This window comes from Protopterus annectens, chromosome 6.part0, assembly GCF_019279795.1.
Source record: "Protopterus annectens isolate FY-2018-M chromosome 6.part0, PAN1.0, whole genome shotgun sequence".
NCBI classification, from domain to species: Eukaryota; Metazoa; Chordata; order Ceratodontiformes; family Protopteridae; genus Protopterus; species Protopterus annectens.
In genome coordinates this window covers 1,063,623,074-1,063,637,423 of record NC_056737.1, presented here as the reverse complement: position 1 = coordinate 1,063,637,423, position 14,350 = coordinate 1,063,623,074, and the positions used below count along the sequence as shown (strand labels likewise).

General features: G+C 36.3%; 2 protein-coding genes across 3 annotated transcripts in view; one reads left to right on the top strand and one right to left on the bottom strand.

Moving 5' to 3' along the window:
- Positions 1-11,610, bottom strand: part of VIPAS39 (VPS33B interacting protein, apical-basolateral polarity regulator, spe-39 homolog) — a 1,635,849-nt gene extending 1,624,239 nt beyond the window's left edge. Inside the window, exon 1 of the mRNA XM_044074687.1 lies at positions 11,365-11,610. The gene's annotated coding sequence lies outside the window, so the exon portion shown is untranslated. The remainder of the gene's footprint in view (positions 1-11,364) is intronic.
- Positions 11,611-11,876: 266 nt separating this feature from the next.
- Positions 11,877-14,350, top strand: part of AHSA1 (activator of HSP90 ATPase activity 1) — a 926,619-nt gene continuing 924,145 nt past the window's right edge. The window contains exon 1 of one of the 2 annotated variants that reach the window (XM_044074685.1): positions 11,877-12,455. In XM_044074685.1, the coding sequence (XP_043930620.1) occupies positions 12,376-12,455 (80 nt within the window). In that variant the 5' untranslated portion in view covers positions 11,877-12,375. The remainder of the gene's footprint in view (positions 12,456-14,350) is intronic. The other variant, XM_044074684.1, reaches the window with a different exon arrangement.

The following is a 14,350-nucleotide window of genomic DNA, read 5'->3' as shown; positions in this document are numbered from 1 at the left end:
TGTACTGTTAGATGTTATGAAATTCAATGCTATGGGTTTCAGATGTTCTGGTCTCAGTGTTATGAAATTAGACATTATGGGTTTTAGATGTTTTGAAGGGGACCCGAAAATGTACATAGTTTTGTGTGTTAGTATTAAGTTAATGGGTTTTAGGAGTGTTCTGTGTGTTTTTTTTTTTTTTTTGAGGACTTTCACTAAAACAAAAAGTTTTGTAAGATGTGACATAGGTTCAAATGGATGTGACATGAAACAACTGTATAAAAAAATCAACCTGCCAAACATTAGTGCATGCATATAACACAAAAGCTGGAACTAGACATTTAAAAAAACTGTTACACATAACAGGTGAGCATAACAACTTCTTAACACAATGACAGCATTTTCTATATTATCTTTAAATGTAAATGGTCTCACAGATATCTACAAAAAAGAGTAGTGAACTATATTTAAAAATGCAGAGTGTAAATAGCTATTCTACATGAGACACATTGGGAAATAACTGAGCATGTGAATTTAATAAAGAAAGGTTTTCAGGATGGTTAGTCAGCAGAACATCTGGAACAAAGGAAAAGGGGAATACTTATATTAAATGCAAGAGGAGTTCCAATAGTGACAGCAAAGGATACAAATAATAATAATGGCAGATTTGTAGTAGTAAGGGGCTACTGGCAAGGGAGGAGGATTACACTGGCATGTATTTATATTCCACCTAAAACTGCTATAATGGAGCTTAAGAAATTTTTGGGAGAAATGATCAGCTTTCAGCAAGGAATATTATTTACAGATGGGGACTGGAATTTGATTTCTAGCAATGAGGATGTACCTTCGGGCCCAGAAGGGAAAATATAACAAAAGAGGGTAAATTTTTGAAGTAATTTATGAAAATATGTGGCGTGGAAGATAAGTATTCAGTAGTAGGAGTTCAGAGTGAATTTAAGTATTATTCCCCAAGAAACAAAAACTGGGCTAGGGTAGACAGAACTTATATTTCACAGGAACATGTGAATTTAATTGAAAGTTTTGATATGCATGCAATAACTATTTCAGATCACATGCCAATTTTTTGTGTCTTTCATCTTTTCCAAGTTAGGGGTTGCCACAGCGGAATTCTGGTCCGCTAATGATTGGCAGTATATTTTTACATACTGACTTGCCGGGCCTAAAGCACAACCTTCAACGAAGGAACGCCCATTCACGCATGTCGCTACACAGAAGACGCTCTAACTGAGAATCGAATGGGCAACGTCTAACTGTGACGCAACAACGCTGCCGCAGCACCACCACCGCAGTCAGACCACATGCCAATAACAACTAAAATATTATTGTCATGTGATCTGACTGCGGTGGTGGTGTTGCGGTAGCTAACTAAAATACAAATTCAGGGTAATGAAATAAAAATAAGGCATAGGCGCTTCCCCAGCTACATGTTGAAAAGAGAGGAATTTAAAGGAATGTGTAGTGGAAATTATTTTGGAGTTATTAGCGAAGATAGAAATTTCTGCAGAAAATATAGCTAGGCAGTGGGATAAAATTAAAGTGGAGTTTAAAAATAGAGTGGAAATAAAAGAAAGACAGATATGTTTAAGAAGTAACAAGAATTACTGACAGGGAATGACAAAGGTTAAAGTAATGCAGAACATGGCAATCTCACAGAACAAACTGGTATAGCACAAGCAAAAACAAACTAAAAATCCACGAAAACAGGTAGAGGGAAGCAAGGCAGCAAACACCAACAGATGAAAGTTAATCTTCTTTAATACAGATAAAATGTGAAGCGCTTTTCGTTTGAGACTGTGCTCAAACTTCTTCAGACAAATTGATTACACAAATCACAAGTATATATACTAATTAGGTGAGCTGCTCACACAAGCACTACATCAATTAAGCAATTAAAAAATGCACCAAGGTAATAAAGCATTTAAAGGCATATAAAACAAAACTGCCTAAATGCTCTTAATACATGTTTGTACTTAAAACCACCTTCAACTGTTGCAAAATAAAATAAAAATATAACCATCCAACATGTTGATTAAATAACATACTGACGATAGATATATATATATATATATATATATCAGCTAATGTACACTACAAAAAAATAAAACATATATAATATAAAAAATATAAAAAAAATGTGAAAAGTATATATATGCATCTTATCTTGATAAACTTTTAAGTTTTAAAACACTGACAATAGAACAGCATTCATTAAGTCCAGGAGTATTATACGCATTTAATCTAACTTGCCACATAAGTTCTAATTCTTCCAGTTTTAATGGAGTAGGGCCTCCCCTAGGATCTTCGCGAATCTGATCTATTATCATAAATTTAATTTTGTGGTCCGGGTTGAGACTGACATGCTTAGCCTGAGCATTGTCGAGTTTATTCTTCCGAATTGCATAAATATGTTCATACAAACAGTCATGGAGCCGTCTCTCCGTTTTCCCTATGTAGAACGATAAACAATTCTGGCATTGCGCTAGATAAACTATCATTTTAGAATTGCAATTCACTCGACATTTCAAAAAGTATTGATGGTTGTGAATAATGAATCTATTAGATTCACTAACATATTGGCAGTAGTTACAAGACTGACACTTGAACATACCCGGTGTTTAAGTGTATGTGCGTTGGCGTTGCTTGAGAAGGGACTTTAAATTTTTTGCCCTTCTATATGTGACCACTGGTCTATCGCCAACTTTATTGAAAATACTAAAATCACTTTTAAAGATATCCCAATTTTTACATAAAATTTCATAATAAAACTTACTATTAATACTGAAAGTAGTGATAAATGATGGAACATGACCCGTAGGTTCACATGGTGTATTAACGTCATCTATTGAAACATTAACTGCACTACTATTCTGTACCACTTCTACGTTCGTAGAATTAATATTTAATAAAGGTTTAAATAACTGCCTATTCCGTTTGGCCCCCACTCCTTCTATAAGTTCATTAATTAAATTCTCAGGATAGCCTCGGTGGATGAACATATTTTTTAATAAACGACATTCTTCAATGAAGTCGGCATCAAGAGTTGACATGCGGGCTGCCCTGACTAACTGGCCCTTAACTACAGCTCGCTTCTGGTGCGGAGGATGACAGCTAGAATAATGCAAAAATGCATTAGAATACGTGCTTTTTCTATGTATCTTAGCTGTATACCTCTGAAGTGAAGAATTTTTAGTTAATAAAATGTCAAGGTACGCTATAGAATCCATACTAAAAGAAGATGTAAACTTTAGGAAGTCTGTGGTGCTGTTGAAATAGTCGACTACCATGTCACTAATGGCTCTGTCACCTTTAAGTAAAATAAAGATGTCATCAAGGTAACGTGTATAGAAAATAAACACATCTTTGTAATCGGAATTAGATAAAAAAAAAAAAAAAGTGTTCCCAACGAGCCATTACCAGATTGGCTATACTAGCACCACTGGGGGAGCCCATTGTTACCCCAACCTTTTGCAGATAAAATTCATTATTAAACATGAAAAAGTTATTGTTAAGAAAAATATCCAAAAGTTCTTCAACTAGGTCGAGTTCTATTCTGGTACACCCTTTTACTCTTAAATCCAGCCTGATTAACTATTTCATGTGGGATACAAGTGTACAAATCTTTGACATCTATAGTTAAAAAATTATGTTGGATGTCAAATGGTAACTCATTGATTCTCTCTAGAAAAGACCATGAGTCTTTACAAATTTGTACATCGTTAACTAAAAATTTTTGCAAGATTACATCTATAACTTTAGCACATGCATAGGTAGGTGAACCTCTGCTGTCAACTAAAGGGCGCATGGGAGGGTCCAAAACGTCTTTATGGATTTTAGGAATACCAAAAAGACTTGGAAATCTAGGATAAGTGGTCAGCATGTAGTTAAACATTTTCTGGTCAATTCTCCCGTCAATAAACATTTCTTCCAACGTATTCTTTATATGTAAATATGCTGTATTCACTTCAGATTGCGAACTAACTATCAATTCTCCCGTCAATAAACATTTCTTCCAACGTATTCTTTATATGTAAATATGCTGTATTCACTTCAGATTGTGAACTAACTAAATATGAAGGGCTATTCAAAAGTTTAACATTCTGTTAGTGTAATCACCCCTATCAAATACAACCATATCCCCACCTTTATCCGGTTTACAAACTCGAAGGTCATGTACCTTAATAAAATCAATACAATCCTTCTCATTTATTGAATCTGCACAACCATACTTATAATAATGTTCACACTGGAATCTATGACGAATATCCAGCTCACATATAAGTTCAAACATCTGAAGGGTAGGATGGAGGGGGGGGGGATTAAAAACACTAGATATTCTAAATGTGTCACTAGTGCCCAAACTATTTCAACCCATCATAAGGCTGAAATTAAGTTTCCTGGTAAACAATTTGAGGTCGATAACAGACCTTACAACATCCAATCTCTGTGGTGGAACATAGGTGTAACCCTTAGAAAAAAGCTTGACTACATCACTGGTGATGTTTACCAGAGAATAATTATAAACCTTAAAATCACCATCCTCATTAAGAAGAATCTCAGGACCTGAACTGTTATAAACAGTAGACTGATCATCATTCACATGGTTATCAGCTATCAGGTTAAAAAACTGGACTGGTGTGTCATGACATACTTGAAAAACATCAACAAAAGGAGCCGGCAAGGCTGTCAGAAAATGGGAACTGTCAAGGAAAGCAGAAACATCAACAGTACTATTTAAAATGTCCGTGGCATGAAAATCCTTCCCTGATACAGGACTAGAAGAATCAAAAAACTCATGTCCTATGAAACCTTGATTTCTGCTTTGACTTCTGTTGAAAGATGTTTGTTTTGGTTTTGCCCCTAAAAATTAGGGTTATATGCATTATCCTTAAACTGTCCCAACTTATAGTTATTTTGTAGTCTCTCACTTCATCTCAATTCAGGTTGAGTGACCGAACCAGAAGCCGAGCCACTTTTAGAAGCAAGTGTGTTCTGTAATGGTTGAGAGTCCGAGCGGGTAACATTCGGGTCCAACTCTGCAGAACCGTTAACTGTAGGTGGATTTGTTGACTTAAAGCCATGCCAAACTTGTACTGCTGGTGGTGCAGGATATGCTACCCCACCATTATAAGCTTTAGTGTCCCTGTCCAATTTTTTATTCTTATTATTTTTAAGTTTGACTAAATATTGATCCAGACTGGAAAAAACTCTGTTATAGTCATATTTATAATGGAAGAACTCCTTGTCTTGCCTGATCTGTTCATCAATATCAACAACTTGCTTGCTCAGTGTATCGGCCGACAGGGAATAATGTTTAATCATAACACCCAACAGTTCAAAACCCTGTCGGTCAAATAACTTGATCAATTCTTTGTGGAAACTAGAGTTAGCCACCAGTCCAGTAGGGTACTGATAATGCCTCAAACCTTTCGGTACTATTTTACGGGCGAGACATTCCTGGAAATAAGAAATTTCCAGCTGGATCTTCTTCAATTTGACTAAATGATTGTCAAGTGATTTAAGATTCACAGAAATGTCAGAACTCTCAATTTCAGGTGTAACCTGAACTTTTGGACCAACATGCAAAGTAAAAGAAAAATTGTCTGTTACACAGTTCAAAATGCATGGTGAATTAGAGAAGTCTTTCAGTGCTACAAGCACCACAGGTTGAGTCTGTGGACACGCTGATGGTACAACTGCGGGCACAACAGACTGCGACTGTGAAACAGCTACCGGTAGCGCCACAGAGACTGAACCCTGTGATAATATATTAGCAAAAGTAGTTTGATGGCTAGAATTACCTTGTTGCTGTGTTCGTTCAGGATAGACCAGTGCTGCTCCATTACAGAAACCAGAATTGGCAGGAATACTCCTCTGCCCACATTCCAAGGTCGCTGAACTACGTAAAGATTGCGTTGCTCTACTGGCTGCAGACCCGGCAAGAATATAAACTGGTTCCGCTTGCTGAACTAGCGAAGGTGGTGATAAAGTATTGTAAGAGCGATGCTGACGCTCTAATCTGTCCATTCTTTCAAGAAGTAATTCCAATTTTGTAGTTAGGGAAGTGAGTAAACAATTGTTCGAAGAGCCAGAATCCGGTAGAGCTGGAAGGTTAGGTGAATTCACTTCATTATGAAGAATTTCTGGCGTGTTATCCAAAGAGTTTCCGCCAATAGTTGCCTCTAATCCTGACGCCATAAACGAACTGGTATAGCACAAGCAAAAACAAACTAAAAATCCACAAAAACAGGTAGAGGGAAGCAAGGCAGCAAACACCAACAGATGAAAGTTAATCTTCTTTAATACAGATAAAATGTGAAGCGCTTTTCGTTTGAGACTGTGCTCAAACTTCTTCAGACAAACTGATTACACAAATCACAAGTATATACACCAATTAGGCGAGCTGCTCACACAAGCACTACATCAATTAAGCAATTAAAAACTGCACCAAGGTAATAAAGCATTTAAAGGCATATAAAACAAAACTGCCTAAATGCTCTTAATACATGTTTGTACTTAAAACCACCTTCAACTGTTGCAAAATAAAATAAAAATATAACCATCCAACATGTTGATTAAATAACATACTGAGGATATATATATATATATATATATATATATATATATATATATATAAATAAATATATATATATATATATATATATATATATACATACACACACACACACACACATCAACTAATGTATACTACAAAAAAATAAAAAATATATAATATAAAAAAATACAAAAAATGTGAAAAGTATATATGTATGTATATATATATATATATATATATATATATATATATATATATACACACATCTTATCTTGATAAACTTAAATAACTAAAATATTATTGGCATGTGATCTGAATGCGGTGCTGGTGCTGCGGTAGCTAACTAAAATACAAATTCAGGGTAATGAAATAAAAATAAGGCATAGGCGCTTCCCCAGCTACATGTTGAAAAGAGAGGAATTTAAAGGAATGTGTAGTGGAAATTATTCTGGAGTTATTAGCGAAGATAGAAATGTCTGCAGAAAATATAGCTAGGCAGTGGGATAAAATTAAAGTGGAGTTTAAAAATAAGAGTGGAAATAAAAGAAAGACAGATATGTTTAAGAAGTAACAAGAATTACTGACAGGGAATGACAAAGGTTAAAGTAATGCAGAACATGGCAATCTCACAGAACAAGAAGAAGAGCAACTGCAGAATGCTAAATAGAAAAGAATGGATTACCTCGATAATACACAAGAGATTAGAAAGACTGCTGTTAAGCAACTGTTTTTTGTTAATAACTCCAGAGCACAAAAACTTATAGCACAACGACTCAGGCAACAAAAAGTAGAAAGGGTTGCCACCAAGCTTAAGCAGCCTATAACAAGGAAGAGAACAACACATCCTGTTGGGGTACTAGAAATATTTTAGAAATGTTATGAACATCTGTATAAAGCACAGAAATATGAAAATGAAGAAAAGGTACAAATGGAAACTTTACAGAAGAATTAAATATTCCAAGGTTAGAAATAGATAAGACTCATTTACTAACAGGATAGGAGGAGATGAGATAAAAATGGTGATGTATAACCAATCTACAGGAAAGTCCCCATGAATAGATGGTATTCTTGTGGAAGTTTGGTAGCTAGGAGGTAAAAAGCTGATAAAGATCTGGAACGTTTTGTTTAACAATATTTTAAAAGGAGGAGAAGCACCAACATCCTGGAAGAAAGCGTTGGTGGCTGTAATACCCAAAGATGGTAAGAACCCATCAGATCCCGCTTTATATTGGTTCCTTTCAATCCTAAACCATGATTATAAAGTGCTTATGTCTATAATGGCTAAAAGAATGGCAAAGGTGATGCCAAAATTGATAGCTATGGATCTTTGTGGTTTTGTGGAGGCAAGCCAAACATTTGATAACATTAACAGAACAATGATGATCCAGGGGTAAGCAGAATGCATGACAATACCACTTTGTTGGTGGGTCTTTTTGCAGAGAAAGCATTCAGAGTAAGCTGGGATTTTACGAGCAGGGCAATGGAAGCATTTGCATTCCCTGATAAAATTATAAGGTTGTTTAAGAGGCTATATAAGGGAACGGAGGCGAAAATTAAAGTGGGTGGGTTTCTCTCTGATAATTTTTGTATGAGCAAATGAACCAGGCAGGGGAGTGCTCTTCCCCCCCCTTTGTTACTTGTGCTATATTTAGAACCACTGGCAAAGAAAATAAGGGACTCAAAAATTCAAGGATGCAATCGGTATGGTAGTCAAGAAAAGCTAGCTTTACTTGCAGATGATATTATCTGACACCTGATAAAACCAGAAAAGGACATTTCAGTGTTGTAGAACATTTTGAGACAGTTTCAGGTCTTTTCAGGATACAAAATTAATGAGCTAAAACAAAGGCAATAGCTGTAAACTACGTACCCAGACACAAATTGGTTCAGCAATATCCATATTTATGGGGACAAGACAAAATGAAGTACTTAGAGGAGTATGGATTAAAAATCATTCAGTACTGGCAGCTAGGGATATATGGGAAGGGACTTAACATTGGAAGCTATATTTTATGGCTGTGGATAGCAAGATACAAGCACTTAAAACTGTTTTTAATACCTTTAATTTTATACATAGGTCAGGCATATTTTTATCAACAATAGAAGTTGTGGATAGCAATTAATAAGGAGCTGAATGATTTTATCTGGTGGGGAAGATCACAAGAGTCAAAGTGGGATAAGCGGATTCTTCCAATAGAACAAGGTGGATTAGGATTACTGTATTTGAAGGGGGTATTTCAGAGCTACACAGTTAAGGCTCCTCTACACAGCAAAAACAAAAAGCTACAAATCAAAGTGGAAAGGGATGATGACTAAACAGGGAGGAAGCTCAAGAAACAAGGAGAGACTGAGATTTTGGATGCAGATCCTTAAGAACAAGAATAACCATGATTAATATTATATTCATAAAATAGCAAAAAGTATTCTAAAAACTAAGCCAACACGGGAATGGAGAAAGGAGATCCTGCCTATAGGGCTGACTGCAATTAGGGATACAGACAATAGGCAGGAGGGATCTGAAACTTATTGGAGAAAACTGGTAAAGGAATCAAGGTATTGGGAGCAAATAATTAGAAAGGAAAGATAATAGAATGGGAAGAGGCCAAGAATTTATTTGGACTGCAGGCCAGAGATTGCCTTTCCTATCAAGGATTGATATCAGAGTATAGGGAAAGAGAAAGAAATAGGGGGATGCTACTTAGCAGACTCTAGAACAGAAGTCACAGTTGTTTTCCTTTGGCTTTTCTTGGTTAGGGGTTGCCACAGCAGAACTCTGGTCCGCTAATGATTGGCAGTAGATTTTTATGGTGCCAGCTTGACGCCCAACCTTCAACAAAGGCACGCTCTATGCACGTCTTTCGAACGCCACTCAATCGCGGGGAGGACATGCAGACTCCACACAAAAGGCACTCCAGCCAAAAACTGAATGGGAGAACCTGTTGCTGTGAGGAGACAACGCTACCGCTGCACCACCGCAGCTAGAACAGAAGCCACCGTTAAAAAGGGAGAATTAGTACAGCATATAAAATATTGCATTATAACTATATAATTCAATCAGAGGAGGTTAGAAAGGATTGGGAAGAGAGATTAGATGAGCAATTCATAAAGAAACAACAGTGAATATATGTATGTCTCCCAAATATGCAACAAAGTCTAGAAGATTTAGGATCTTTGCTTAGAAGTGCTTACATAGGTATTTTTATACCCCAGGTAGAGTCCAAATAATTTTTCTTCGGGTAGATAACTAATGTTGGAGGTGTGATGGGGAAGAAAGAGTTAACTGGGAACATATTTTTGTGAGTGTAATGAGTTGGCAGACTTTAAAAATTCCCTGCAGACTACTCTATCAGAAATACTGGGTGAACAAATTGGTATAACTAAGGAAATTATTTTTCCAGTTATGATACAGAACTGGAATTGCATAGACATAGTAAGGCCTTGCTGACTGTAATTATGATGGCTGCCAAAAAAGCAATTAAAATGAAAATGGAAATCAGAGTCTAAACCAATTGTACTAGAAGTGGTGAATATAGTAACAGAGATAAAACAACTGGAAATAATATCTTTAGATAAAGGTAGGAGCAAATTACATAGAAAAAATGGAAATTGTGGGAGCAATATATGCAGAATAAAGTTATGGAGGAGAATAAAGTCTAAAAGAAGGCAGGATTTGAATGAGCAATGCAATGTTTGACTGACAATGATTGGATAGTTTATAAGTGATGTATAATGCTTGCAACTATAAATATATCAATATGGTGTGTTTTCATTCCTATAACTGTATGAGGATTGCCTATATCATAAGTGATCATTTAATAATGATATTTCTTGTCAAAAAAGATATCATCTGATGCTATGCAATAACATACAAATCATTAACAAATAACTGGCAATCTCTCCAGTATATTGATGTGTAAATGGACATTAACAATACATTTTCTTGCCTTCCACCATTGCATTTCACACTATACCCTCAGTTATGAAACTATGAACATAAATATGAAAATATAAATATAACTGGCAAATAGTAAATAATTGTCCTTCTGCAGGACACACTAGATTAACAATCTTAATGTCATTTTGTTAATAAACTCCCCTTTTTGCTACTGCATATTATTAGCTGGCAAACCATTAAGATATGAAAGCCAGACGCCATAAGGAGCTCTGGATGTTAACTAGAAGAATACAAAAATGTTCTCTATGCTTGAATGAGTTAAGACAAGCATTTTACAAAATACTCTTAAATTATACACCCCCCCCCCCCCAATGTCACCCTTTTATTTCTAGGTAATACATTTGTGGAGATACTTTTTACAATTAAACGAAAAAAAAAAAAACAATAATTAGGGGGGAGGTTGGCATAATGGTTAAGGTGTTTACCTCACAAACACAAGGCTCAGGGTTTAATTCTCACTTGGGGTAATTGGCTAAGCTTAAAAACAGCCCACAAGGGCAGTTAGCCTAGTACTAAATAATGAACCATGGGTTTAAATATCACCAGTATAACTACTCGAGTTTACTAAATACAAGCATCACAGTATTACTAACGAAACATAATGTACAATTTCGGTTAACTGTTATTCAAAATGTACAGTATACTATGTGCTTTTTTATGTCTTTACAACCTTTTGTTTGCGTTTTTAATATTTACCGCTACTGTTTGTGTGTTAAATAACAATTCATAAGAAAATTCAGATATTAAATCAGGAACTATCAAGCACAATTCTCCACGCTCTGTTTACAGTACTTAAAACCAAAGTAACAAATATCTAAACAAGAACGTTACATTCCAACACAACAAATTTTCAAACCTTTTCAGTGCAGATACTGGGTGAACAGTATGAAATCACGGACCATAAACTCAGTGAAGTGTACAAAGCGGAAGCAAGTTGTTAGGCTGTCAGGTTATCGGACGTTATTCACCAATCAGAAAGCCGATCGTATGTTGGTCTGTGCGTTTCTCTGTCTTGCTGCCTTTTTCTGTGGCATTTATGGGAATTGTAGTTTAAACGTCTTGTGATGGTTTGTGCTTGCAAAATAGGTGTGATATTTGGAAAAAAAATACTTATAAGTGGTAAGAGCGACATTTTTTGTTTAATAAATGGAAGATTGGAGAGGTGTAGTATATAATGCGTGTATTGTCTATCAACAAATCTTGTATACAGTTGTGCGCTCACAAACACATTATACAGACAAATATATAGCTCATATGTAAATAAGCAATATATTTTGATGAACACTATAATTGCAATGAATGGGTCTGTGTAATGACTTTTACAGTACTGTTCTGTCACAACGTTGTACGTTTGAGGTACAGGGTGTAATTTAAGAAAAATCGAGGTCATTTGGAGGCGTATGAATGCGTGATTAAGTCAAGAAGGAGACATTATCTAGCGTCGACTGAGGAGTAGAGGAAAAAAGCAAACGGTTTATATTTTAAGGCTTTGGTGTGAAGCTCCCTGGTCAAGCGACGGGCTACTTTTACGGTCCAAATGGTCAACGTAATATGGGAACCGAAGCATAAGACTTTACGTTTCTAGTCGGCCAGGGCATGTGGGTGGTATTGTTGCTGACAAAAGCCGGTTTCTAGTAAGTTCTATGATTTGGGTATAAAACAAGAGGAAGCCGTTGCTGAGTATTCCAGAAGATAGTGATCTTGTATTTGTGCTAATATTGCTTGTTTGATTACATAATTATTTATTCTATCAAAGTAATTTGCTGGGACGTGCGATTTAATAGTTTACTCTTGGTAGCTTCCAATTCGTTACTGATCAGTGAAGTTATCAATTGTATAGAGACCCTTTACGAGTTGGTGTGTTGTTATGGCGAAGTGGGGTGAAGGAGACCCTCGATGGATTGTTGAGCAAAGAGCCGATGCAACCAACGTGAATAACTGGCACTGGTACGTAGTGTCTATATTGAATAGAAGTGTTGGATTAAAACTTAATGGTGTCATAATTTAATTTTGAGTTGTTCTTTTGACAGTCATTTAAAGTTAGATGAACCAAAAGTGCAATGTAATATGGTTTTAAAGTTGTGCTGACTTTGTTTTTGTGTTTCTAGTTGTTTAAATTTTACTTTTTACGAGTCCAGTCATTATTTCCCCTTGGTTTGCCCGAATGATACCGAAAATGTACCGTTTCTGTTTTTAGAAGTATTGGGGATGATTGTTTTGACAGTTTATAGTGTGTGAGCTTCGTTGAAGTCAGCGGTATTTAGGTATGTTATATCGCGGCTCCTTTATCTTACAATAAAAAGAGTGAAAGAAAAGCTTTTACTTTTTTGCGTCTCCTGATTTTTTTTATGCGTATAGAGATTTCCTGAGCGGACAGGCGATCCGCTGTGGCGACCCCTAACCGGGAAAAGCCGAAAGAAGAAGAGATTTACTGAAAAATTGTACTACGCTAGCAAACTTTAATGTAAAATTAAATGCTGAAATTATATTAGCATTACAGTGTTTTTCCTGTGTAGTAGTCCTTGCTTGTGTTTGATTTTCATTACTCTCCATTTGCTTTTTGATCCGTGCAAAGAAAAGGGGCGGGCTTGTGCTATTAAAAGTAATCGTTGTGTCCTAAAGAGTAGTGCACTTGTTTTTGTTGTCCGCTATAGTTTGACTTGTGATTTGATAACGGTTTCTGAAATCTTATACTGTTGGTTAAACATAGCTCATTCAATTTCTAAGTTTAGGGTATTTAATATTATAGTAAGTAAGCTGTGTACTACCGTAACATTTGGCATTCCAGAAGATCATTCTTGTAGAGCTGGTGACCAAGTAGATGCCTACGCGTCTAGTCACCCCTTTCCAAAAATGCCGCAGAAGTAGCCAGAGTTAAAGTAAGATGAGTCCTGACTGTGTTGAAAGTGATTGTTTTGTGTGTGTTGGGAATAGAAATGAAAGCTCTGGACAGTCATCTTTAAGGGGGTTGTTGAGAAACTGATAGTCCTGTTTTTCTCTCCTTTTTTGATCAGCAACATGAAAGGATTTGGTTCTGTCGAGATATTATCCGAGTTATATATGAGCATCTAATGTGTGGAAAATCTTTTCAACATCCAGAAAGAAGAGCAGGAAATTAATAGTCTGGGAAGACCCTAAATCAGAGTAAATTCTAACACCACTTTAGGTATAAAGAAAGGGGTTGTTTAAAGAAATCTATTGCTGTGAAAAAAGATGGGTTACCAGTAATGCTTGTAAACCAGATACATGCCTGGCAGAGATCGGAGCAGTTGAAATCCTCATTTTGGAAAATATTTTTTTTTTTTGTCTGTCTGTCTTCTGAGCAAATTCAAAATGAGGCAGCTCAAGTTTTACAAACGCAACATCCAGGTTCTAGGAAAGAACCACTTGCAGGTAGCTGCTTATGCTAAATCCCTTTCAAACAAATGCCAGTGTAGAAAGAGGGATCCTGAGATAAACAGAAAAGTCAGACTGCTGAAGCTTAATTGAAGTATAAGAAATGCCATCAGATAGCTAACAGTATTTTAAGAACCAGAAACATTTGTGCCTGCAATGGATTTCTGTTGTTAGTGCATCCGCGGTGGTGCAGCGGTAGCGTTGTTGCCTCACAGCAAGAGGTTCTCCTGTTCGATTCTCGGCTGGAGTGCGGGGAGTGCCTTCTGTGTGGAGTCTGCATGTCCTCCCCGCGGTTGGGTGGGTGTTCGAAAGACATGTGTAAATGGGCGTGTCTTCGTTGAAGGTTGAACGTCGCACTGGCACCTCGGCGTTCGTGAAAATCTACTGTCAATCATTAGCAGACTGGAGTTGCACTGTGGCAACCCCTAACCAGGATAAGCCGAAAG